This window comes from Trachypithecus francoisi, unplaced genomic scaffold, assembly GCF_009764315.1.
Source record: "Trachypithecus francoisi isolate TF-2019V2 unplaced genomic scaffold, Tfra_2.0 Lachesis_group1, whole genome shotgun sequence".
Lineage (NCBI taxonomy): Eukaryota > Metazoa > Chordata > Mammalia > Primates > Cercopithecidae > Trachypithecus > Trachypithecus francoisi.
Genome location: NW_022681454.1, coordinates 6885010 through 6912403, shown reverse-complemented (window position 1 = coordinate 6912403; position 27394 = coordinate 6885010). Strand labels below are relative to the sequence as shown.

Below are 27394 nucleotides of genomic sequence, written 5' to 3'. Positions count from 1 at the left end.
CTTGTCAGCTGCTTAAAATCATCATTGGAGTGAGAGGGAAAAGAGAAAATGAAAGAGAGAAAGAAGGCATCAAAGAAAGGAAGTGAAAGAATGTGAATGACAAAGGAAAAGGAGAGGGAATAGGATAGGGAAAGGAAGAGACAGAAATTCAAAGTGAAAGGAGGAAGACAGAGAAGTCGAAGGAAGAGGAAGGACTACATAAACAGAAAAAGGAGGAGGCTGGGGAGGCAGCGTGGAGGCCACTCCATAGCTCAGAAGGTAGAAATGGTTACTGGTGGTGTACTTTTTGGATTTTATTATCATATCCAGGCTGACTTCAATGCAATTCAACAATTGCTCGCTGAGAACCTACTATGTGGCAGGCCCTGTTCTGGAGCTGGGGACACGGCCATGGATAAGCATACCTAGATCCCTGCATCGAGGAGGTGACATCCCGTGGAGACAACCTAGAAGACAACGCTGTACTGAAACATTGCCCATTGTCTAGTTTACCCCTTCATGTCCCAACCGATGAAGGCAGTACTCAGAGAGGGTGAGCCACTTGTCCAAGGTCACACAGTAAGTCGACGGGAGAATAGGAGCAGACCTCAGGTTTCTAAACTTGATCTGGAACTTTCTCTCTCCCTGCCTGCTCTATCAGTCCGTCCTACATTTCAACCCTCAAGAAAACATTTGCCTGTAACTTAGTCTGGACTCAGCTTTCATGTGCAATTACAAGTAAAAAAAAAAAAAAGAAAAGAAAAAGAAAAAACAGAAAATGAGGAATATCAGGACATCCAGGCATAAACACGAACGTGTTAGAGGCCTTCTGGGCTTTTTTCTATGCATAGACATTTTCCTAGGCATAGACATTGTGTAAGTTCTATTTATACAAAATGTAAATTTTTACTTCATGAATTTTGCATTTAATGATACAGAAGGATCATTTCTGTACAGGATCTTCTGCAGTGTGGTTTTTATAGCTACCTAATATTCTCTGCTATAAGGGAGAGGGAAAAAGGGAGAAAGTTCCAGATCAAATCAATTCCCTCGGATTGGGCAGTCGAGTTGTTTTGAATTTTTACCAACTACAAGCAGAGCTGAGATACACATGACTGTACATGACTCTTCCGTACCCTCCGATCACTTTTTGGATATATTCGTGGAAGTCAAATGGCTGAGACTCAGGCATAAACCTTTTTTTAAAGGCATTTAATACTTATTGGTTGACAGCTCTTCCAAAGGGATGCGTTCATTTATACTCCTGATAGCTCCAACACCACATGGCTGCAGGCCCTTTTAACCTTTGACAAATGTACTGAAGAAAATGAGATCCTGAGGTTTTTCTCATTGGTGTTATTTTTTAACTAATGGAGCTGACCATCTTTTTTTATAAGACCATTGGCCATTTTGTACTTCCTTTTATAATATTTGCATGTTCATCCCTTTTGCCCGTTTTATTTTTTGACATTATTAACACTTTTTTTTTTTTTTTTTTTAAAGCTCTCGTTTGCTGCTGGAGAAACAAGTGTGTAATATGCCATTCTGCACAAAAGCAAGCAGCGAGCAAGCCTGCCTGGAATTCCCCCAACAACAAAGAGCTTCACGTAGCTGCCACCAGGGGTCACTCTATGCACACTGCCAGGGCTGCCAGGGCACAGAGGCTGGCGGGATCATACAGTAATTCGTAAAGCCCCTGACATTGGATCGTGATCTCAGCTCTGGGATGACAGTGGACAAGGACTTTTTAAGAACCTGGCTTTTCATCTCTCTGCACGAGCATCTCTGGGACTCTCCAGGCCAGGAACAGCCCTGTGCCGACCTCTGCTGTAGCATCATGGTAGTGTCATGGTTTGCAACTGTGTCTGTCTCCCCTATAAACTTTTGGAGGGCAAGATTCATGCCTGGCTCACTGCGCCTGGGACATGGCAGGTGCCCAGTGCACTCTCACGGGAAAGCATTCAGACCCATCTGCAGATAAACCACATTCGTCTTGCCAACTATGAATGGTTCTTATTTCCTTTTACCCTGAGCAGAAACCCTGTCCCCAAACTCCTCCCCAGGTCAGGGTTTGTCCTTGCAGTGGCTCATTCCTCTGGGGATCAAGGTTTCAAGTGACTTGCTCTAAAACATATGACCTCAGGAGGAAGCATATGACCCCAGGCAAGCTACGGGAATCCTCCAGACTGCAGGTTTGTGGACAGGGCATTGCCCCGGCTACCTTGCAGAGTCCATGAGTTCCTGTTGAGGAAAGTGCTTTGTGAATATGAAGCAAAGGAAACACATTCTTATGACTGCCCTTGCTGTAGCTCACACCATGGCTCCCAGAGCACATCAGACATAGCCAACGGGGTCACTGCAGGTGGGGCCAAGCCTGTGCCTCCTTTCAGACGCTGCTGATTCCACTTCCTTGGGCAAGTGACTTTACCTCCCTTCCTCAGTGTCCTCCTCTGCAAAATGAGAATCAATAATTCTACCACCTCATAAGCTTGTTGTGAGGAATGCAACACATTACCATGCTGGGCAGGCAATAAGCACTCCAAAAACGGATGAAAGTCAGCTTTCATGATGATTTTCTATCGGTGGCACACATCTCTGGGACTAGATCCTCCTCACCATTTCCCCATTTCTATGCGTCACTTCCAGCATTGCTACTCTGAAGCAGTCCCTTCAGCCAGAAGCTTCCTTTTCCCAGGGGGAGTGGAGCAAATAGCTTCACTGGTGCGTCAAGGCACTCACTTATCAAGCACTTCACAGCTGGTGGCCAGGGACTGGGAATGGAGCTAAAGTGAACCAGTTTTGGATGATGAGGGGCACACAGCTGAGGGGGTGGGCATCTGGGCACAGTGGACATCAGGGCCACCAGAGGTGGCTCATGTCATCATGGGGGCGCTGAGTTGACGTGAGATCAGGGAAGTCTTCCAGAGGAAGCAACATTCCCAACAAAAAAGAGAAAGTAGCAAGGCTTTCCCAGCAGCCTGAGTGAGGATGGGCACTAGAAGCTTCTAGACACAGGGAAGGCTACAAGGCAGAAGAGCCTGGCACATGCAGGGACCTGCAGCTCAGTGTGACTGAAACGACATACGGGGACTGAGCTTGAAGAAGCAGAACGCCAGGGGCCTTGAATGCCATGGATAGGAGGTTGAACTTGATCCTGAGGCCATGGGCGGCCACGGCGGGGTGCTTATGGAGGGAGATCCCGTGGGCGGCCACGGCGGGGTGCTTATGGAGGGAGATCCCGTGGGCGGCCACTGCGGGGTGCTTATGGAGGGAGATCCCGTGGGCGGCCACAGTGGGGTGCTTATGGAGGGAGATCCCGTGGGTGGCCACGGTGGGGTGCTTATGGAGGGAGATCCCGTGGGCGGCCACGGCGGGGTGCTTATGGAGGGAGATCCCGTGGGCGGCCACGGCGGGGTGCTTATGGAGGGAGATCCCGTGGGCGGCCACGGCAGGGTGCTTATGGAGGGAGATCCCGTGGGCGGCCACGGTGGGGTGCTTATGGAGGGAGATCCCGTGGGCGGCCTTGGCGGGGTGCTTATGGAGGGAGATCCTTTGACAGTCACCACCGAAGGGCCACATCTGGCTTTGCAGTTTCCTTATCGATGGGTTCTAACACGTTAATTTTTAAATTCCAGGCTGCATTCATCCTGAGAGCTGGTAGCTGGCTGGCGCTTCATGTTTCACAGTGGCCCTCTCAGGAGGAATTCTTCCTTTCCAGGCAGCCCTTTTTGACCTCGAGATGCTCTTTGTGGGCCATCAGCTTCCCTCTGAGAGATGGACAGAGCCTGGCAGCCTTGTCACACGCTGCAGCCTGGGTCCAGCCCCCACTCCAACACCAGGGTCCTCCCCCAGTGACCCAGGGTCCTCCCCCAGTGACCCACGGACTCCACAGGGCTCATTTCCTTGCCCTTCCTCTGCCCCGACCCCCTTCCCTCAATCTGTTTTGTCATCCTGTGGGGCAGAGTCTTGTCTTACTCTCCAGCCCCTGTACTGAGCTCAGACTGGAGCCAAGCACAGCCATCAAATGGATACCATCAAATCCTGACTGTTGACCTGTTGACCAGTATTTACTGAAGGAATAGGGCGTGGGACAAAGTGATGGGATCAGCCCACCAAAGGGCAAATCCTGGTCCCACCATATTATGGTCTGAACTTTCATGTCCCCTCAAAACTCATCCGTTAAAACCCATATCCCCAAAGGGATGTTATTAGGAAGCGGTGCTGAGTCCCCTCCAAGGGCAACCCATCGGTAAGTGGCAGGAGAGCCCACCTCCACCGAAAGTTACAGCAAGCCATACCAGAAATGCAAAAGCCATGATGAAATGGATACACAAACACAGCCAAAGCAAGCCTCTTGCTAGTCAAAATTCTCCTAACCTGGTTTTTCAAGGGCCACGGTTTTAGATTGCTCGAAGGCAGAATCAGTGATTACCCAATGACATTTTTTTCTTTTATTTTTTTGAGACAGAGTCTCATTCTGTCACCCAGGCTGGAGTGCAGTGGCATGATTTCAGCTCACTGCAACCTCTCCCCCCGGGTTCAAGCAATTCTCCTGCCTCAGCCTCCCAAGTATCTGGGATGACAGGCACACGCCCCCATGCCCAGCTAATTTTTGTATTTTTAGTAGAGACAGGGTTTCACCATGTTGGACAGGCTGGTCACTTTAGGTCAGGAGTTCGTGCTCCATGATATTTTATGCTGAGAATGTTATCCAGCATTTGTTCATCAGGGTCCTGCAGTCACACTCTCTTAGATTCTTCCCTCTGACACCACCAAGGAGACAACTGCTGCTATTTCTCATCCAGTAGAAATCTACTGGGGAGGTCGCACGTCCCAAGACTAGTGTCCTAAACAAGCCCAGAAGCCAGATCATCTGTTTTCAGCCTCACAGGGCTGAAAAGGGGCCTGAACCCACACTGGCTCCGGTAACTGAGAGTCAGCGCTATCTTCCCTTCTCCTCCTTGCACTTAATAAATATTCACCCAGCACCTCTTCTGTGCCAAGGACTGTGCTGGAGCTGGGAATGCAGCAGAAAATAAAGAAGACAGTGCCTGTTTTGCAAGATGCACGTTTTGTTGGCAGTAAATGAATGAATAAATAAATGCATAGCATGTCAGTGTGCCCGTGGCACTCAGCAAACACCAGGAAGGTAGAGCGCACCCAGCCCCAGCCCTGCCCTTGGGAGGCTCAGCCCAGCACTGACAGCCATGCATGTGAGGGCCCTGGGAGGACAGAAGAGGCTCCTGGGGTCAGGGAACACCTGGAGGAGGAGAAAAGACCATAAGCCGTCATCTGCCACATAACTTTGTGGAGTGGGTTGAATTGTGTCTTCCCAAAAGAAATCATACCTGAGAGTATGGCCTTAGTTGAAAACAGTGTCACTGCAGATGTGATCAAATTAAGGGGAGACCATACTGGATTAGGCTGGGTCCTAATCCAATAAAGATCTGGTGTCCATATAAGAAAAGAAGAGACACAGAGACAGATACACAGAGGAAAGAGGCCAAGAGAAGATGGAGGCAGAAATCAGAGTGATGCGTCTGCAAGCTGAAGATTGTTAGGAGCCACCAGAAACTGGGTGTGGCAAGGAGCAGACTGTCCCCTAGAGCCTCAGGAGGAAGCATGGCCCCACTGCCACTTCGATTTCCGACTTCTGGCTCCCAGACCTGGGAGAGAATAAATGTCTGCAGTTTTAAGCCAGCAGGTTTGAGGTACTTGGTTACGGCAGCCCCAGGAGAATAACACACTGTGCCTTGCCTGTTTCCTCAGGGCCCAACCTGCAGCCCTGGGAATGCCCCGGGTGACCTGGCCCTTACCTGCAGCAGCTAGCTCCAAACCAGCTGGGAACACCTTGCCTGCTGCTGTCACACTCTGTCTCCAGGCCTGTGGCTGGCTGGGGCCTCTCCTGCCCACTCAGACAACGCTCTCCTGCCCCAGCGCTTCGCCCCGCCGGGTGGACTCAGAGCCCTGGCAGCCTGACTCAGGGTCACTGCTGGTGCCATCCCCACGCCCTCAGAGGGCTGCATGAGCGCCCACAGTTGCCTCTGGGAAACCCCCAACCCAGGAGGCTGGGTGGATATGACAGAAAAGCCAGGGAATGGGAATTACATCGGGGCCTCACTCTTTGGTTGTGTGGCCCTGGACAGGGCACTGCATCTCTGAGCCTTCTGCCTCCTCTATGAAGCAGACAAGAGGACACCTACCTGGCCATGTCACTTGAGGATTAAGTGAGTAACAGATGGGCAGCTCCCAAGATGAAAGCCAGCCCCCTCTCACATCCCAGGTCTTCTATCAGCCAGGGGGCTTCACCCACCTGCCCTGCCCTGCAGCAGACCCAGGTAAAGGTTCTCAGCTCCTTGGCCCAGAGAACCGCCCCCAGATGGCCCTTTGCACATGGTCACTGCAGTTCTCTCAGTCTTCCCAGCCTATCCACAGGCTGCTGGGATACAGGAGCTGGTGACCACAGGCCCCGTCCACCCTCGAGACCTGTTGGCCTGTGCTCCCACCAGCCATTCTGGTAGCTCAATGGAGACAAGCTACACTCACATCTAACCTACTCCAGTCCAGAATAAGCCCTCAGGGAAAACAAATTAAAAGTCAATAGAGAGAAAATTACAATGTAGGTAGTGAGGTTGACTTATCCAATATCCTACTAGATGAGCACAAGCCCAGGAAGATATGAGGAGGAGGGTGGCAATGGTGATGATGATGGTGATAGTGATGAGGGTGGTAATGGCGATGATGGTGATGGTGGTGATGGTAATGGTGATGTTGGTGATGATGGTATTCATGGTGATGGTGATGTTGGTGATGATGGTGATGGTGATAGTGATGATGGTGGTGGTGGTGATGGTGATGATGATGTGATGGTAATGGTGATGATGGTGATGGTGATGATGATGTGGTGGTGATGGTGATGGTGACTGTGATGGTGATGATGTGGTGGTGATAGTGATGTTGGTGATGGTGGTGATGGTGATAGTGATGTTGGCGATGGTGGTGATGGTGATGATGATGTGGTGGTGATGGTGATGGTGACTGTGATGGTCATTGTGATTATGGTGATGATGTGATGGTGATGGTGATGGTGATATGATGGTGATGGGCTAATAATATGATGATGATGGTGGTGGTGATGGTGATGATGATAATGGGGACAGTGATGGTGATGATGGTGATGGTGATGATGATGTGATGGTGATGATGGTGATGGCGGTGGTGATGGTGATGATGATGATGATGATGGTGATGATGGTGATGGTGATGATTATGGTGATGATGCGATGGTGACAGTGATGATGGTGATGGTGCTGGTGATGATAGTGATGATGGTGATGGTGATGAAGATGGTGGTGATGATGATATGATGGTGATGATGATGATGGTGATGATAGTGATGAGATGATGATGGTGATGATGGTGATAGTGATGATGGTGATGATATGATGGTGACGACGGTGATGGTGATGATGGTGATGACGGTGATGGTGATGATAGTCATGGTGATGATGATGGGATGGTGATGATGGTGATAGTGATGATGATGGGATGGTGATGCTGGTGATGGTGATGATGGTGATGGTGATGATAGTGATGGTGATGATGTGATGGTGATGATGGTGATGATGTGATGGTGTTGCTGGTGATGGTGATGATAGTGATGGTGATGATGATGTGATGGTGATGATGGTGATGGTGATGATGATGCGATGGTGATGATGATGTGATGGTGATGATGGTGATGGTGATGATGTGATGGTGGTGATGGTGGTGATGATGCTGACAGTGACAGAAGCTAGATTCGATTGATCACTCAAAATATACCAGGCACTGAGCTAAGAGCTTTCCCTGTGCTTTCTCATTTCATTCTCACAGTCACACCAGGATGCACTAGTATTATCATCATCCCAGTATTAATCCCATTTCACAGGGGGCACAGAGGATTTAGGAACCTGCCCGAAAGCGTCTCAGCTGGTAGAAGGCAGAGCTGTGCTGGAATCCTCCATCATCTCCACTCTCATTCCCGCCTGCACCTCTGAGTGTGAGCGTCTTGCTCCACTCCAGTGTTGAAGGCTCAGCATTCTACACTCCACAGGTTCCTGAGTTGCAACCCTACTCTGCTGATGAGAGACCGAGGCAAAAGTGGCTGGCAAAAGTGACCACACTTGATGGGCAATTTATGGAACTTTCAAGAGAAGTGTGCTGTGCAGGCCAGCCTAGAGTGCAGCATTGAGAACTGAGCTCCACATGAGGTGCAGTTCCCCTGGGCCACTGGGACTTTTATAAGAGGAAGCATGAAACCTTGAGAAGGTCACAGACACACATTGACAAGGATCCAGTGAGCCGATGGCATAGAATCTACTAAATCCAGCCACTGCTGCTGCCCCAGGTTCCTCCTTAACAAACTCTAACACCAGGATCTCAAGGTCCGAGCAGCAGGCAGAAGTCACGGCTCTGGCCATGTCTTTTTCCTGGCCGGGATACTTAACAGCTGGTGTCTGTGATGATGTCACTTAAACTCCCTGGGTCTCAGCTTCTCTATCCGTTCAGTGGGTAAACAGCACCTGTCTCACAAGGCTGTCCTAAGGATTACATGAGAAAACAGAATGGCCAAGACATGAGCAGGTACTTCCTAAATACGTAGGTACTCGTGCTATCTCCCAGATAACCACTTTCAAGAAATAGCAGGTAGCTATTTCTGAGAAGTGCGACTGTACACAGCAGTCTGCAGCGCAGCCTTGAAAGCTGAGCCCCATGCGAGGTGCAGTTCCCCTGGGCCCTGGGACTTTTACAAGAGGAAGATGGGATGAATGGAGAGATTGGGGGAAGAAGGACTTAAGCCAACAGTCTAAAGTCTGATGTTTAGGAAAATTACAGAGAGAATTTTAAATGACAATTTCCATCTAGGCACAACTTGTTTTCCAAAATTACAACAAGTTGCCAATGTGATACACTTTGTTTTCCTTTTATCTGATGAACATAAGGAAGAACAACAAACAGGAAATGTACAAGAGCGAGAATAGGAGGATAAAGCAGTAAAAAGGTCAACTAAGACCACCTATAAAGCCTTTACTAAGATAACCTGGATAAGACACACATCGTTATCCTGAGAAAATTCAGATCATTTAAAGTTCCAAGTAATTTTAAATGGATTGTCCAGGTTTGAAGATAAATTTTATTTCCAGAAAATGAGCACTCCTTTTTGGGCTACGGTTGCTCACTCATTTTTCCTTAAATGCAAATTGAGCTACAGGGGAGAAGCAGGCTGTAGATCTCTTTGTGGGAGCTGAATGAGTGCTTTCATTGCCGAAGGTAGGCTGCTACAGTAGAACAATAAACTTTGGACTCTCATGAAATTTTGATTACATTCCAGTTCGGTCCCTTAATATCTGTGTGACAACAGTTAAAAGATGCTGTCCTCTGAGTCTCAGCTTCTTCAAATGCAAAAGGAAGATGCTAATATCACCTTCCTTCATAAGTATTAAATGAAATAATGTCTTTGCAAACACCCAGTATGGATTTGAGCACACAGTAGGAATACATAAAATGTAAGCTTTTACCCTCCCCTCAATCAAATGAATCAATACATATCCAGCCTGCCCTTCAGAGTTTAAGAAGTTTGTCCAAGGTCACACAGCGAGTAAATATGCAAACCAGAAAGGGACCCTACCCTGTGCACTCTCTACTCCACAGTCCTGAGGCCCTCCTGTGTGCTGCTATGGGGGCTACAAAGACCATCATGTCTGGACTTTGCCCTCAAGGAGCTCACGGTCTAAAGAGGGAGAACTGAAGATGCACGCACAGAATTGCCACCAGGGAACCGTTGTCACCTTTGGTGCTACAGGTGAAGTGGGAGAACAGGTGACTGCTTCCAGAGGAGAGGGACCAGACTTCACAAGCACATACGAGTCTCGTGGCACAGCATGTTGAAGATCTTGTCTAGCACAGGGCCTGGCAGTCAGCAGGAACTCATTGGAGGTTGGACAGATAGATGGACAAGAGTGAGTGGACAATAAGGGATATAAGGTAGCTGGTTAGCTGCCTGGCCAGTGGCCAGAGGGGTAGATAGATGAACAGATGGTGTGGTGAATGAGAAGATAATGGAATATGGCTAGACAAGTGGGAGAGGGTGAGTGCTAGGGTCTGAATGGCTGTGTTCCCCCCACCAAATTTATGATGAAATCCTAATCCTCAATGTGAGGGTGTCAGGTGGTGGAGTCTTTGGGAGGTAATTAGGTCGTGAGGGTGGAGGCTTCATGGATGGTATTAGTACCCTAGAAGGCTCCCTCTCCCTCCTGCCCTGTGAGGACCCAGTGAGAAGGCCCTCCCCCACACCAAATCTGCTGGTGCCTTGATCTTGGACCTCCAGCCTCCAAAAGTGTGAAAAATAAGTTTCTGTTGTTTATAAGCCACCATCTATTTTTTTTTTATAAAAGCCCAAACAGATTTCAACAATGGGAAAACAAGTGGTTTAGTAAGTGGGCTCATAAGTGGCTGTGTGGACAAGCAGCTGTTAGAATGGCAAAATGATGGTGGGTAGGTAGGTGAGTGGTTGAATAGGTGGATGGATGGATGATGGGCAAGTGTGTGCATCTGAGGATGGACAGGTGGGTGGACACGGTTAGTGGATGGGTAGTGAGGTGGGCATGCACTGAATGAGTGTGTGAGGTTAGATGGAACGGTGGGTGGGGAGGTGAGTAGATGCAGTGAAGGACCATGGACAGGGCTGGCAGGGTTGGACTGGTGTACGAAGAGGAGCCCGGGAAATGAATGGGTCAAAGACTTGACCAAGTGGCTGGAGGAGAAAGAAAAAGGCAAAAGATCACTCCTGCCCTGGGTTGCCGCCACTTACCAGGCTGCAGTGACCAACAGGGGCCTGGGCTCCCAGCTCCTCTCGCAGGCACTGGTTCTGCTGGGCGAGGTCCTCCAGCTGGCACTGCAGGCCGATCTCCGACAGTTTCAGCCCATAGATGAAGCAGCGCAGCTCCTCCAGCTGCCCGCGGAGCTGGAGCTCTGTGGCCCGGTGCTGCTGCAGCCTGCGCGCCGCCTCCTCTCGCTCGCGCTCGCTGCGCTCTGCCCTCGCCTGCAGGGCGCGCAGTTCCGCGGTCGCCTCGGGGGCGCTCTGGAGGCCCGAGGCCGCGATGTCCCGCTGGGCCAGCAGGAGGCCCGCGCTGTGGCAGAGATGTCGCACGTCGCGCTCCAGCCGCTGCACCTGCGCCCGCAGGACGCGTTCCTGCTCGCGCACCAGGCCCAGCTGGCGCCGCTGGGTCCGGCGGCAGCACTCCAGGGCCGCCGCCTGCTGCCCCACTGCCTGGTCCTTGCGCCGCAACCGCTCCTGCAACCGCCGCAGCCGCCACTGCTGCCGCCTGGCTATGCTCTCCTTCTCCCGGATCTACAAGTTGGCGGTGGATGAGGGCGTCAGCAAGCCCGAAGGACACGCCACGGCTCACATTGATTCTGTCTTGACTTAACATTTCCGTATTTTGTGCATGGTGCGTTTTTGCATTTTGTGCATTATAATAGTGCATCAAAATATTATCTCTGACTGTTTTGCATCATTTTAAATTTTGCACGGAGGCAAGTGTCTCCCTCACCTCATCCACCCTAGTCTGGGCCCTGCACCCTCAGGAGCTCCCTGAGTCCTGGAAGGGAGCTGTGCAGGTGGCAGGATGGCCATCAGCGAGCGCACATCCTGAGGGCCGCTGGAGATGTCCCGATACTGCATACATCCGCATCTGAGTGCACACAGCTGCTCCGGAGCCTCCCAGGTATCCCCACTTCCACCCCAGAACTGCCCAGAGATCCCCATTTCCTATCTACAGGGTCAATGCTTGGCCCATCCAGGGTCAGCTGGCTCCAGCAGGTGAGTCACGACACCAGTGCCACAGCAGCTGTCATTACTGTGGACTCTCCACCTGGAGGGAGGTATGTTACTACTTCTGAGGGACATTCAGAAGTGACTTGCATATCATGCAGCTAAAATTCACTGCGGCCAGGATGCCAAGCGCCTTGTACCTGACTCAGGCCTTTTCTTCTTTCATCTGCCCACCTGCCTGGCCAGGGAACACATCTGCCTCTTCCCACCCATGGGCCATGAACTGGACTGGGGTGAACCACCCACGGCGAAAATTAGAGCTGTTGCCTACTTTTCAGAATTAACTCCAGCAAAGGGATAGAACTGCCTCTACGTTAATCTTTCAATTGCCAGCACTTGCTGCTGCTCTTCTGCCAGGGAGCTTCCGGAAAACAGAAACAAACAAGCTAAGAGCAAACGTGAAAGAGGAAACCTGGGAACAGCTCAGACAAGCTTTGTTTGATAGTTCTGGGGAACGTGGGGCAGATAAAAATTGGGGTCAGATTCCCTGGGAGGAGAATTCTCCCGGCCTTCCTGAAGGCGTGTATTCTGTGATGATCTTTGCATGGTGCCCGGTGGAGGGACTTCAGAGCCTGGATGGGCTGCCTTTGACAGCTTTCAGAATGACCACAGGTCACTACAGAAACAAGGCATCTTCATATGCAAATGCTTACTGGAAACATTGACAGCAACAAAGCAAAACTGCTATTTGGTACATACAGGTGCGAAGGGCATGGAAAACTTGCTCATGCACTCCTGCAAAACTCGCTTCAAAATACAAATGTTTGCAGCGAGAGATTTAGGGTTAGAGGGTTGGGGGCTGGGTGGCAGCTGAGCCAAGGGGCAACTGAGAGATCCTAAGCAATTTTGCTATCACTTTGAACATCTGCCGCCCATCTGGAAATGGAGTTTTGTGACGAGTCTTTCCCAGAAGCATACACAGCACATGAGACAGATTTAATAAGACGACGCATGTAGAAGAGGGTTTAGTGTTCCCCTGCAGAAACTGCTGGTCCCTGCAGTACCTTTCACTCCCTAACAGCGTGTCACTTGCTGTCACCCTCATCTTTTGCCCCTTATCACACTGTGAACATCATTACAGGGCTGGGTCCAATTCACCTTGGAAATTCTATATGCACATAGGGCACAGTTCGAAAAGTATTTATGACAGCATTTTCCACGAGACAGCACATCAGTGGCGGAGGAGTCCCACTCAACACCACTCTACCTGTGTTAAAACTCCCCTCAGGATGGTAATGAGGAGGTACTATGAGCCAAGGAGGAGAAGTAACTCGATTTTCTGCACCTGAAGTTCAGTATAAAGGGAAAAAAAATTCCACTAGGATATCTCCCTGGCATCTCAAGGACTATTTTCAATTTAATTGGAATCCTTGTATTTCCACGTCCGATTCTATTTCAGCAAATAGCTATGCCAAGTGCTTTTGCAGCTTTTTGACAGTTTCTCACTGTAAGAAACATGTATGAAACACCTATGAACATCATTCCCATTATATGCACCTGTGTACAGCTGACACCAGTTTCTCAAAACAGCACTCCCTCTAGCACATGTGATGTGCTTTTACGTGTCTTAGTCTCTATTGATTTGATTTTTCAGTGCTAGTTGTGAGCCCCTGAATTGAATTGATCTCACCTCCCACAGATGGGTCGCAACCTGCAATTTGAAAATCCCTGGCTGCATTCTAAATAGCAGCAGGCTAGAACAGGATGCCTCCAGGGACTGTTGGACGCCGCATGCGGCTACCTTGGAGTTTTGTGGTTTTTGCCTCTGCAGCCTTTCCTAAAAATGGCCTACCCTCCAGCCCCATCATCCTTCCCCTGGAACATTTCAGTAATGGCTAATAATTATAAAAGCAGATAGTGTCATTTAAATACCTACTGTTGGGAGTGTTTTACATGTATCAATTCAACCCACACAACAATCTGAGGGGGTTGGTACTATATCATTCCCACTTCACAGATGAAGAAACTGAGGCCCAGAGAGGTTAAGTCACTTGCCAAGGTCACACAGCTAGTGAGTGGCACAGCCAGGGTTTGGCTCCAGGCCTCTGCCTCCAGAGCCCCCGACCCTTAACTGCTCACTCCTTCTCCAGGGAGCTCTCGAACTTCTCCCCCTGCCTCTGCCATCTCTCTCTGCCATGCAGGGAGAATGGCATTCCCCAAACGACCATCTGACCCCGAGGCTTCCCTACTTAAGTCCCCTAAAGCTTGTTCCCATTGTATTCAGAATTGGGCCATGCAGCAAAGTTGGCCATCTGGCCCCTCTGGAACTTTCCGACTCACCCACTCCATCCCCAGCACGGCGATATCCTCTGTGTTCTCCCACACCTCTGTGCTATGGCCCATGCTGTCACTCACGCCTCACAGGCCCTTCCCAACAAGGCCCAACTCACACGGCCTCAGCTCTCTGTAGCTCTCCTCAACTCCCCCAGCCCCCTGAACACACGCTGGGGGGGGTTCGCACACTCCCCCATGTCACCCCACATCCAGGTTGAGAGTTGTTTCTTATCAGTCTCTCCTATCTGCATAAGAGCTCCAGACCCCAGGAGCCCTGCATCAGCCAACTCTTGTCCTCAGGCTGTGGCCTGGAGCTGAGGTCCTCAGGCACAAGAGCTTCCAGCAAGTGTGCAGCCCCCACAGATCACAGCCCCCACGCCCACATCCCTGCACGCCCCAGGCCCTGCAGTCACTACCATGCACCATGAACTTAGGATGTCTCTAACCTTCCTGACTGGGCTCTCCCAGGCCCGGCCTATACTTTGTCCACCTGCAGCTGCTACTGAGTTCCAGCAGCTCTGCAGTCCAGGAAACAGGGACTGGAAAGGAGAAGGAAACGTACCTGGCTGGCCAGCTCCCCCTGCAGCGCTGCCAGCTTCTCCTGGGCCTGCAGCCAGGCGCTTCTCTCCTGAGCCACGTGGGTGCTCAGCTGGTCCACCTTCCGGAGGAGTTTCCTCTCTGACAGCTCCAGCTCCTGAATTCTGCAGCATGAAAAGCAGGGAGGCACTTGCTCAGGGTGCAGTCAACATGGCCTAAAGCTTTTGCAGGGGCCAAATTATTATTATTATTGTTTTTGTCATTTGGTCAATTCAATGTTCTGGCAAAATTACGTTTTGTATAATATTCATGCATATAGTTCTAAAGATTATCTACAATACTTCAAAGACATTATTTGAACAATTAGGTACCATGCATCAGAAATCTTCAATGGCCGCACACCAAAGCCAGTAATTGCAGATTCAGGTAATGCCAACTAAGAGTGCCTGAGCTTGAGCCATTTAGGCTAAGAGCTTTAACTTGGTGGTTTCAATGAATCCTCACATTACCAGCTGCAGGTGGGTTCTGCTACCCCTACTTCACACATGAGCAAATAGGATCAGAGGGGGCAGACTTTTGCCCAAAGTCACACAGCATTATAGAATCTAGTTGGTCTTACTTCCGGACTTAGCATTGTCAGCCTCTGCTCTGCTGTCTCCCATTTTAGCTACGTTCTTATAAACCTAAGGAATGATTGAAATTCAGAAAAAGATTCCTACAACTGAAAAGAATTAATCTCTGCATTACTTACTCTTCCAGATGAGAAGCTGGAAGTGGCTTAACTGTCTATTAGGAATGGCTAAGTCACAGGAAGGCTTTGCATGGTCTTGCAAACACACTGGAGCTATGTCACAAGCAGACGTGAACCCAGACTGGATGTGAACCCTGACTGCAGCTCTGTGGGAGGGAGACACAAGCAGGGTAGGGGCAGAAAGTCCAAAAAGAAAGCCCGGGCTCTTGGACCGATGGGGCGAGAAGGCACTGAAATGATTGGCCTGTCTCCCATTGTGCCTAGTTTCCAAGTCCCCTTAATATGTCAATCTTACCTCTATAATAGAAACCATGATACACATGAAGGTGCATTCACAGCCTCCGTGCCTAAGCTCTGCATATCCTCACTCCTCCCCAAGTCCCCGCTGGACACCTGCACATCCAGGACAGATACTGCTGCCCTGAGTGAAGAACTAGCTTTGCCTGCCGGCTCTGCCATTCACCAGCCATGGGGTCTTAGCAGGGCTAGTTCAGCACTATGACCCTCCGTAACTTTATCTATAAAATAGAGGTCATTAACCTTGTTCAGTAGGTTTTCATGAAGATTAAATTACATGATGCATTATTATTAATGATAAGGCCAAGAGTCCCTCTCCTATTCCAGTTCTCATGCCCTGAGGAAAGGTCTCAAGGGTGGCAGACCAGAGTGTGCTTTCTCGTGAGGATCATAATCAAGCTTCTTCCAAACTGGACCGCAGGAGCAGCTCCAATTAGCCAGTCAGGCTGAGTGCTTTCCGATGAGTTATACGATATGGGGAGATTTGCTAGGAAAAACAAAAGCCTTTCTTTCTAGTCCTGAGACCAGTCTGTAACAATAACTATGAGAACAGTAGTTAATTCTGATACGATTCCTAATCTTAAACGAAGCAGAAAACGACAAATTTCACTCCTGCAGGGCAAATTTTGGCCCCAAGTTTATCCAGGCCCTAATCCCTGGAACCTATGAATGTTACCTTAAAATGCAAGAGAGACTGCAGATAGTATTAAGTCAAGGATGGTGAGATGGGGATGTGGACTCGGATTCGCCGGCTGGTCTCTAAGACCAATCACAAGTGTCCTTGAGAGAGGAAAACAGAGAGGGTTGAGTCTAGGGATGGCCGTGTGGCCACCAATGCAGGATTGCATGCAGCTGGCTCCAAAGATGGAGGCAAGGCCGGGAGCCCAGGAATGCAGCTCTAGACCTGGAGAAGACCAGGAAATGGATTTCCCCTCCAGCCTCAGAGAGGGCTTGGCTCCACCGACAGCTCGACTAGCTCAGGAAGACTGATTCCCACTTCTGGCCACCAAGCTTGTGGTGACGTGTTACAGCAACCGTGGGAAGCTAATACACTCACAAATATGACATTGACAGTGAAGTATCACTGTTCCCCAATTAAACCAATAACAAATGTGGATGATACTTTTAGTGTGTTTTCAGTTTTTTTGTTTGTTTGTTTTGGTTTGGTTTTTTGAGATGCAGTTTGGCTCTTGTTGCCCAGGCTAGAGTGCAATGGCACAATCTTGGCTCACTGCAACATCCACTTCCCGGGTTCAAGTGATTCTCCTGCTTCAGCCTCCCGAGTAGCTGGGATTACAGGCAAGCACTACCATGCCCGGCTAATTTTGTATTTTTAGTAGAGACAGGGTTTCTCCATGTTGGTCAGGCTGGTCTTGAACTCCCAACCTCAGGGGATCTGCCCGCCTCGGCCTCCCAAAGTGCTGGGATTACAGGCACCATGCTGCCCTAGTATTGTTTTAAGGATTAATTATGTTAATACTTGTCAAGCCTGTGAACAGTGGCTTGGTACTGAACAAGTACTCGGTAAGTGCTTAGCTGTTATTAATTTTACAGCAAGTAGATGAGGAATAAATATGCAAAATGATAGTGTTACGAAGATGGGAGTGGGATTTTCTTCACATTTTTAACAAAGGTGTTATATTATTTTGAGAAGAAATACTTTCGTGCTTCAACTCTTTATTTAAAGCGAATCCAAGACATACTACCTGGCTTTTCCCCACTAGACCCAAACACATGGTGACATTCGCCTGAAATCCGTGCTCAGAATTGTGCTTTCAGACCCTGGCCTCAGCCTTCGGCAGCCCTGAATCGCTTAGTATTTCATCCCTCAGCCTCAGTTTACTCGTCTGTCAAAGGCGCTGATGTCACTCTATGCATCACAGGGTCCAAGAGAGCCAAGATGGGGCAAGTATGGGAGGGCTTAGCCCCGTGCCAGCTCCCTTTTCTCCTCCCCTGGCCCCTCTCCTGCAAGATGGTGTACCTCATCTTTAAAGAGAACAGAGGATGAGCCCTCGTTCCCCAACAGGCCTGGTCAGAGGCCCCTCCTCCCCATGGCTCACGGTGTCCCCCTGGGCACTCTGTCTCCCCCTCCCATGGAGGGGTCTCCTTTGGTTGGGGTTCCCTGCCTGTCTTCCTGGGGTCCACTGATCTTCTGGTTTCCACCACCAACCTTTCTAGAAGATTTGAATGTACAACCCTGTGTGGGCCTACGCTGCTAGTCTCTCAGGCCAGGGCCCTGCCTTTCCCAGCTCTCAACACCCAGGACTTCTGATATGGACTCAATGCATCTTGCAGAGTTCCTGTGTTGAAGGCCTAACCCCCAAGTTCCTTAGAATGTGATTATATTTGGAGATAAGCCTTTTCAAAGAGGCAATTAAGTTGAAAGAAAGTCATGAGCGTGGGCCCAGATCCAACCTGACTGGCGTCCTTATAAGAGGAGGAGATGAGGACACAGACACACACAGAGGGATGACCATATGACAACACAGGGAGAAGGTGGAGTCCACAAGCCACGAAGTGAGGCCTCAGGAGAAACCAACCCTGCCGACCCCTCAAGCTTGGGCTTTTGGGCTCCAGAAATGTGAGAAAATAAATTTTTGTTAAGTCACCCAGGTCTGCAAATAATGTCATTTCATTATAACGCTGATGAGGAAAAAAAAGATTCCCAGCCAGGGCCACTGTCTATGTGGAGTTGGCCCATTCTCCCCATGTCTGCGTGGGCTTTCTCGGGGTACCCTGGTTTCCTCCCACAGCCCAAAACTGCACATTAGGTGAGCTGGCCTGTCGACACAGTCCCAGCCTGCGTGAGTGTGCGCGTGGGTGTGAGTGTCCTGTGCACGCCTTGCACCCTGAGCTGCCGGGACAGGCCCCAGCCACCTGTGGCCCTGAACTGGAACAACTGAGTAAATAATCATCTTACTTGTGTTTTTTTGAGTCTTTCTTAAATTTAAATTTGTTTGAGTCTTTCACATTTATCTCAATGTTTAACATTAGACGTGGTTGGGGTCTTTATTTGAAAGTTTGGTGATGTTTTTGTGACCTGAAATATGCTGTAGGAACTTAACTCTTATTTGTATCAATTAGCCTGTGGTCAAATTACTTTTGTGGCTGGGCGTGGTGGCTCACGTCTATAATCCCAACACTTTGGGAGGCTGAGGCGGGCAGATCCCTTGAGGTCAGGAGTTCGAGACCAGCCTGGCCAACATGGTGAAACCCTGTCTCTACTAAAAATACAAAAATTAGCCTGGCGTGGTGATGGGCGCTTGTAGTCCCACCTACTCGGGAGGCTGAGGCAGGAGAATCACTTAAACCCAGGAGGTGGAGGTTGTAGTGAGCCAACATTATGCCATTGCATTCCAGCCTGGGTGACAGAGTAAGATTCTATCTCAAACCAAAGCAAAATAATAAACAAAAACAAATTGGTTTTGTTATATGTTGCTTCACTTAGTCACAGTTTCCAAGAACCTATGGACAACATTCAGTTGTGCTTTGTCATGGCAACCCAGGCAAACTAACAGAACTTAGTATATGACTCTTGGAGGGTAAGTGGGTTGCTGAATCAATGAAGGAATAGGCAATCACACAGAGTAACAGAAGAATTTCTCTGATTTGTGAATTTCTTCATGCATAAAATTTCACCAAAGGGAAGAAAAGTGAATCACATGTGCATCCACATTCAATGGCCTGCCTTTACTGAAACAAAGGCAAGAACAAGAAAATGGGGAAGTCCTACAAAAATCCAAGGCATGCGGCTACTGGAACATGAGTAGCCTGTCAGAATCGATCCCCGCCACCACTGCACTGTGCTTCCATGCTGGGTATCTCTGATCTACATGCAAGGCCTAACCTCATTCTGCCAGTATGAGTGTCAAGACATCGTCAGGAAACAGGATGGGCTTTAGAGAAAGACCTGGATTCAAATGCCCCACCTTGAGACCAGGTCAACTTCATCAGGCAAACAGAGCCCACACCAGGAAGTTCTACAGAGAGAAACGGATGCAGAGAACCTATTTCAAAGATGACAGCAGAGTCCAAAGGCCAGACAGAGATGACAAGCAGCCTGGATTAGCAACTGCCGGAAGCCACCTCTGCCCCGGGGGCTGGACGGTCACACAAGGAAGAGATGCTGTTATCAGGGCAGGGCGGAGCAGCCAGGCCACCTAGTAGGAGCTGGGACCACAGAGGAAGACGAGAGTACATCTGAGTTACAGCCACAGTGGGAGATGTCACTGTGGGAATAAGAGCGACTTTATTTTAAATGCTAATCCAGCGCGTGACTCTTGACTAACCCTGAGTCCACGAATGCCTCCAAGATGTGGACTTGATGTAGTTCTCTTTACGTAGAAACACCTATTCGTAGTGAGTTTCCTCCAAAACAACCCCTGCTGTTGCAGGAACCATAGGCTGTGACTCCTGTAGCCACCTATGCAAGCCTTCCAGAGCACATATGCTTTTTCCCCAGGGTATAAGCCCTGGGTTGGGGGTGGAAGGTTTGCTACATGGACATCTATTCGTCTGGCAGCTGCCTAAAATCATGCTTCTGTCTGCAAGTTCCCCTAAAAAAATCACCCCAAACCGACAAACTGGATTTGTCCGCCTCTTTCTTTGGTTTCTCAGTTCCTTCTGTACTTCCGGGTCACTTTGTACATATGACCCTTTCATGGAACAGTCACCCAGAGCAGAAGAGAGGGAAAAGACCTGGCTTCTCCCTGCCTCCCTCCATTTCAGGGCCTCCCGTTGGCTGCACCTAAATGGAAGCTTTTGAGCAGAGGAGCCCAGGCAGCCTCACCTGCAGGTACAGAGCCGAAGAAGGAGGGCGGGAGAAGCAGAAGGCAAGTGACTGCGTGGGCAGGTTACGTGCCTTCGGAGAGACGGTTTCCCCAACTGTGTGGTGTGATTCAACACACCATGGTGACACACTCTGATGGCCCTGGGGTTTGTGAAATACACACAGAGAGATCAAAATGGCATCGCTACCTGCTTCTCAGCCCGGACTCTGATGTCACGTACTTGTCCACCGCTGCTGACAGCTTCTGCTGGGAGGACTCCAGCTGCCTCCTGAGGGCCCCCGTATCCACGTCTGGGCGACCAGCTGCTTCTTCCTGAAGACATGCCTGCTCCTCAGCACTATCTTCCATGTCCTGGAATATCCAAGATGTGTCAATCTTCACATCAACGTTCATTATGTCGAACACCTCACTGCTGGGGGCTCTGATGACATAGCTGAAACTCTTCTCAGTCCGTCCCTTAGCTGTTGGCTCCATCTCGCAAATATTTCATGGGGCAAGACTTAATAATAAAATTAAGTGAGTTTGCAACATTGACTTCCTGGAGATTTCAAGGTGGTGGTTGTGACTTCAGATGGTTCAGGAGAATATCCTTTGAGAAGGGCAAGAACAGGTGGATTATTCATGAGTGGGTGACTTGGGTTTCATCTGCACAAGCATCATACAATATGAATGAAAGCCTCTCGTTTTACAAGTCAGCATGCCAGAACCACGCGAAGCAAGAAAAAGTTGCAGAAAAATCACATGAGATGAAATGCCTAGTGATAAACACAGAGAGGAAAAATAAGATCTCCAGGTAAGGCCATCAGATGTTAGAGACTGCCAGTAGTCAATGAAGCTCATCTTTTACTACGTAATGAATAAATTTCCACACTTCCTCTCTGAGTACAGCACATACTTTTCAAGGACCTAGAGTTTGCTAGGGGAAGAGGATGGGAAATTTATGCTGCCCTGGGTGCCGTCTGCACCAGGGCCGGGGGCCTCTCCTGCCTTACCTAGTCTAATTCTCCCGGTGACCCTGTGAAGTAGGCGTTAACATGACCATTATACAGATGGTCCGATGGAGGCTCTGGAAGGTGAAGGAGCTTATCTGGGTCCCACAGGTGGGATGGGAAGTAGCAGAGTCAGGATTCAAATAAGGATCTGACTCCCAAACTAAAGAGTGTGTGTTCTGACACAGGAGATACAGTAATAGGTGAGCAACAAGACCCCAAAACAGGAGCAAATGCGTCCTTTGGGCACCCGGAGGAGGGGGAGGGAGCCCTAGGCTGAAGAGATCGTAGGAGGAATGGGGGATTACAGCAGAGAGAGGTGGGGAGGGGACTCACCTAGGTGGGGAGCATCCTCAGGCCACTGCCCCGCACAGAGAGGCAGGACAGGTGAAGTGAACGGGAGGACCAGACTGAGCTGGCCCAGTGGACACACAGAAGGAGGAAGTGGGGAGTGAGGACAGAGGAGACTGGGTGCCATCCTCTTACAGGCGCTCAAGGACTCTGGCGTTTCTGTGGGCCCCTGGGAGAAGGGAGGTGCCTGGTCAAATGTCATTTTGAGGATCGAGCACTCTGGGTTTGCAGGGGCAAGATGGAGGCAGCTGAACCTGTAGGAGGAGGCAGCGCCACCGGCCAGGCCTGGTGCAAAGAGGCGTCAGGACCAAGACAAACAGAAAATAAGAGGCTTCCGTCTCCCTGTTAAAAATAAGAAGTGTCCCCCCTCCCTTTTCTTAGAGCATTTACTTTAGAAAATTTGTAAGTTCTTTCTTTGTCTCTTTGAAATATGTGTAAATCCTTTTTAAAGCGAAATAAGCCTTTTGCCAGCTGTATGACCCGGGAATGTTTTCCTGAAGGACCTGGGCACCGCCTCTTTGGGATGTAAATTTCAAGGAAAACAGCGCCCCTAGTGTTCAGTGGGAGGAAGGAGCCTAATTGGGCAGGCGCCTGGCTCCAAGATGCAAAACCTGTCACAGGAAGTGACAGAAGGGTGGAACCCAGGTGCAGGAGACGTTTTTTTTCCCCTTTGTATCAAACAAATTAATGAACACAGAGGGTTGCCCCAGTTGCCAGGTGAGTTTAGGATGAACCATGTGAAACAATGGCACTATCAAGTCCTTTTCCGTAGGGATGAGGGTGAGAGAATGTGTGCGTGGATTGTGCCTGCCTGGCTATACAAAAGGGTGAAACTTCTTTCTGTCTTTGCAGTCTCTCAGTGGGTTGCCTGTAATGCATCTCATATCTTGGTTTAATGCTTATTCAATAATAAAACTTTTTTTTTTTCTTTTGTGATGAGGTTTTCTGCGCTGGGAGAAGCTTTTGTCTTTAATCATATTTTTCCAACAGTGGCCAATGTCTTGGTGGCCACAAGGGGTTTCAGTGGACCTGGGGCGGTCAGAGGCGGGGGGCGGGGGTGCAGTGGAGCCACTCAGATCCCAGGCGCTGGGACCAGGCTGCCTAGGTTCCAGGCCTGTCTCTGTCGCTTCTCAGATGTGATTTTGGACAAATTACTTAACTTCTCAAAAAAAAAAAGGAGGGTAAAAATCGTGCCTAAGTGAAGAGCTGTGGAGGAATAAATGATTCAATCCCTGCAAAGCCCTCAGCAGAGCACCCGGCACACACTAAACACAGCATGCTGTCTGCTAGGTGGGGGGAGACGCAACACTGTCCAGCCGTGTCCAGCTTTCAAGCCTACTTGCCACACGATCCTAGGCAAGTGACTTGGCCCCCTGCAAGATGAAACTGAGAGCAGTCCCCGCTCCCTGCTGTGGCGATGACTAACTGAGCTCTGGGGAGGTCGTGGGGGGTGGTGGTTGGTCCTGTATCTGCACTGCACCGTGAGCCCCAAGGAACATCAGCCAGGAGGAGCCAATGCAGAGCAGGAGGATTGAGTAACAGCTGAAGGCAGCAGCAAGAGACTGAAAGATTACCCCAGGCCCATCAAGGAGGAGGAGGTGTTCCAGCCCTTCCTTGGGAGCAGCCCTGAGGGAGGGCACGTCCTTCCTTCTCGCCTAAGGACAGTGAAGCAGGCAGGGCCTCTCCAGGGAAGTGTTCTTAGGTTTTTTAGGTAAGTGACGGAGGCTCTTGGGGGAAGAAGGTCGAATAGAGAAAATCGTGGCCTGCCTATGGTTTACCAACCTCTGTGGTAGCCTGGGGTGGAGATCTAAGCCTGCAGCCCCCTCAGAAGTGACAGGGCCTGGACAGGAGAAGGGGACAGATTGACGTGCAGATGTAAGGATGTAGGGTTCTGACCCCTTGGGATCCTTGGGGAGGTTCCCTGAGACTGAGGGTGGTAACAGGGAGAACACAGGCTATGGAAGAAATCAAGAGTCCCCGTTTCTACTGGAACAACAGCCCTTGAGAGTTGGGGGAAAGCTGGGAGGGAAGTAAGGAGGTCTGGCTGGGTGAAGACCTGGGCTCCACCCTACTTCAGAGCCGGAATCTGGGGCGCAGAGAAGGGCCCTACAGAAGGCCCCAGGAGTCTAGACAACCAGGCGGGGCAGGAGGGAAGAAGACCCCACAATGGCATATTTGCCATTTCCCACCCAATTTGGCAGACCCCTGGCAAACCCTGTTTAAATGTGAGAAAATAACCAAATGTCAAACTGGCCATTGTTTGTCCTGGGAGTGTCAGGCAGGACTGCTACTGGTTACAGAGGGGTTACGGCCGGCGAGGAAGATGCGGGGGCCACAGTCCGGGACGCTCCTGGCGGATAGAGGAGCAGCAGATGGGGGCAGATGTTGAATTTACTTGGGAAGGATGGGGAAGCCGGAGCTAAAGCGGGGCATGCAACCAGCCAGGGTGAGCCTTGCCCCTGACTGGGGGAGAGGCCCACCCGCACACCGAGCTGGGGTCAGGCTGTGTAGGATTTCACACCCTTGAGCGTGAGCCGACTCTCAGGGCATCCGTGTGAAATGCAAAGCCCATTTCACCTAAGTTGCTCCGCACAGGCACTGCGCTTCAGCCAAAACACGTGCGGCCAACTGCAGACCCGGAAGGGAAGTGGGGTTCGGTGAGAAAAGCCTCACACCCATGGGGTAATGACCTCCCAGTTTGCCCAGAACCTCCTCCATTTTAAAACAGGAAGTCCTGTGTTCCCAGAACCCCCCGCCGTCCTGGACAAATCAGCCCGGCTTGTCCCTGCATAACTGGTCTCCCGGCCTCAGCCCCAGCCTTGGCTCCTCAGCCTGCAGGAGGCTGCCAGAGTGGCGGTGACAGAACGCAGTCTGACCCCTTGACTTCTCTGCCCCAGAGAAGTCCCTGGTCGCCTTTAGCCTACAGAGGATTGAGGTGTAAGAGAGAGAAATGGAAACCTGTGTTTGCACCACGGACATCTCTGTGCCAGGAACATTCGGGGCTGGCTCTCCACTGAACCTCCCAGCTGACCTGTGGGGAAGGCTATGCTAAAGTATGGAGCCACACTTCTCCTTTCTACCTGAGGAGGTGATCTTGGGTTTCCCAGACTTTGTAACTCTGCTGCCCTGGAAACCACATACGTGTTACTAGACAACAACATCCAAAGCCCTGGCAGATATGCCTGACCTGTGCACAGGGCTGTGGATGAGGGGTGAGTGCACTGAGGCACAGCACAGCTCTGAGGCTTCCTGAACACTGGGGTCCTAGCAGCCAGGACTGTGCCTAGCAGGGAGCCGGGAAGCCATGGCTGGGACTGTGACAAGAAATACTGGTTCCTAACAGGGACTCTGGATTTCTCTGCAGGGAAACCCCCATACCTGCCAGTGTGAGTCTCATGCTTCATCCTGCTCTGCCTCCTGGAGGGCCAAAGAGAACGGGTCCTGGTCCCGGGCCAACTGTATGGACTCCTCTGAGGACAACTTCCAAGGAGAGAACAGAGGATGCTATGTCTCCCACCAGTAGCCACGGTGGCCTGCGGGAGCCTGCGGGTCTAACCCTCCAGCTCAGACCTCTCCCAAGGCCTCACATGGAAACTATCACCACCATTCCTCAGAGCAGCAAGGACATTGCCAGTGTCTGCAGCAGGAAGAGGCCAGGCTGGCAGGGACAAATGGGTCTAACTTCAAAGCCAAGGCCATTTCGGTCACATGATCTCAGTGGGAGAGCCCAGCAGACACAGACACTGCCCTTCACCCGCTGAAGGATGGGGACAGGCAGGCGTGAGGACTGTGCTCCTGCAGTGGCTGCAAGAGTGCTGGACCGACATTCCAGAGACCCATGGGTGCCCCTAGACTTCTGCCCGCAGAAGTTAGCACAGCAGTGCATCCTGTGCTTCCCGGCCGGAAAGAGTAGGCGTGCCTTTGTTTTCACTCACTGTGCGATCCCACTCTCCCATCGCCCCCTGGGCTGCTAGGATGCCTATGTTTTCAACCGACATCAGTTTGTTTGTATTTCACCAAGTGTTGGTAAGTTATGGAGGCTGAGCTAGTGGGTGCTTTGGGGTTTTGATTTCAAAAGAGAATGAGTAATGCTGGGCCATCCTGGTGCATTTCTGCTTAGAGATAGATCCTGGGATGTGGTGTGAGCAGCGCTCCCCAGCTGGCAGGGCCCTTTCTGTGCAGGGCACTGTGTCCTTCTCCATCTGTGGATCTGGTCTTCTGAGAACTTCTAGCTCTTCTGTCGCCCTCACCCCATGAGTTCCCTCAACCACCTAAATTTTAGTCGTTTCCCTTTTGTCCAAAGGTCCTTCTCACCAGAGACCACAGACCTGCTCCTTCCACCTGATGAGTAGGGCCTGAGCCCGTCCACCTGCAACCAGCTGAGCATGACCCAGCCTGGCCTTCAGCCGGCTTTTCCCATGCAGACACAGCCAGCCTCCTCATCACATTCAGTCTTCTGTTTCACTTCATCTATTCTAATTCCAAACGTCTTCCCGTGCAGAAGTTTGGGAGAGGCATCCTGTGAGCAGGTGGCTTCTTCTGGAGGTGCCCCCACCCCACCCAGCCTAGAACAACAACAGGAACATCATCGGAAAGGAACTTGGGAAATTTCATCCTGGGCTGAGCATCCTCAGCTGGTGTCTGACTCTCTGTAGCTGCCCCACTCCATCCGCTCTCCAGGGAGGCCTCCAACACCCTGACAGCTCTCCTGGCTCCATCCAGGGATGGCCTCCCAAGGCAGGAAGAGCTCACTTCCTCCCCACAGTGGTGACAGCAGGACCTGGTCTCGGGGCCGCTGTGGAAATAACCTAGTTCCTGCAGGTGCTTCAGCGTCTCCTCCTTGGCAGCCCCTTGCAAATTACGACCGAGGTGCAACACAGGCCCGAGTGTGGCCTGGTTGGTGGTCATGTCTGCTCTATCAGTCCTCAGTCCACCTGGTCCCAGGGATAGTCATGCTCTGAGACTTTTGCCGTGTCACACCCACAAGAGTGACAGAGCCCTCGGCCTCCCCTCCGAAATCTGAGGTCCCTGGGGTCGGCTCCTCCATGATGGGCAAGGCTCCAGCCCCTCATCAGAGTCCTGCCCTCTCTCTCTGGCTACCAGCCGCTAAATCCAGCTGTGAACAGATTCAGAGGTTTTGCTGACCAGGACTTGAACTGGGGTTCACATTACAAGGACACTTGCAAGTCGCGCCGGCAGACAAACTCTGGGACGAACACAGCACGGCTCGTGGAGATTTATGTACACAGGGCAGAGACGGCACCCACCTGGGTCCAGCTGGACACGCACACTGTGGCCTGGGGAGGCATCTAGCGTGGGGATGAGGACTCGGGCCTGTCCCCAGACAGTGCAGTGGCTGCCGATCCCTTGGTTTCTGGTAATTGCACTTAGTTTCCTGGCATTCAGGTCTCTGCCCCCTTGGGCCTTCAAGGTGCCAGAGCTGGGACATGGATGTGGCTCCAAGTTTGACAAAGTCCCCATCGTCCCTGCAGAGTCCTTACGGCTTGGGCTGGCCAGGACCCAGCCATGCGTCCAAAGGCTTCCCCTTAAA

General features: G+C 50.7%; 1 protein-coding gene across 1 annotated transcript in view; it reads right to left on the bottom strand.

Moving 5' to 3' along the window:
* CUNH4orf50 (chromosome unknown C4orf50 homolog) overlaps nucleotides 1-25348 on the bottom strand; it is a 65688-nt gene extending 40340 nt beyond the window's left edge. The window contains exons 1-4 of the mRNA XM_033213709.1: nucleotides 25222-25348; nucleotides 20691-21092; nucleotides 14691-14829; nucleotides 10832-11371 (exon numbers count right to left, since the gene is read on the bottom strand). Coding sequence (XP_033069600.1) covers nucleotides 10832-11371; nucleotides 14691-14829; nucleotides 20691-20977 — 966 coding nt within the window. The 5' untranslated portion in view covers nucleotides 20978-21092; nucleotides 25222-25348. The remainder of the gene's footprint in view (nucleotides 1-10831; nucleotides 11372-14690; nucleotides 14830-20690; nucleotides 21093-25221) is intronic.
* Nucleotides 25349-27394: the final 2046 nt, after the last annotated feature.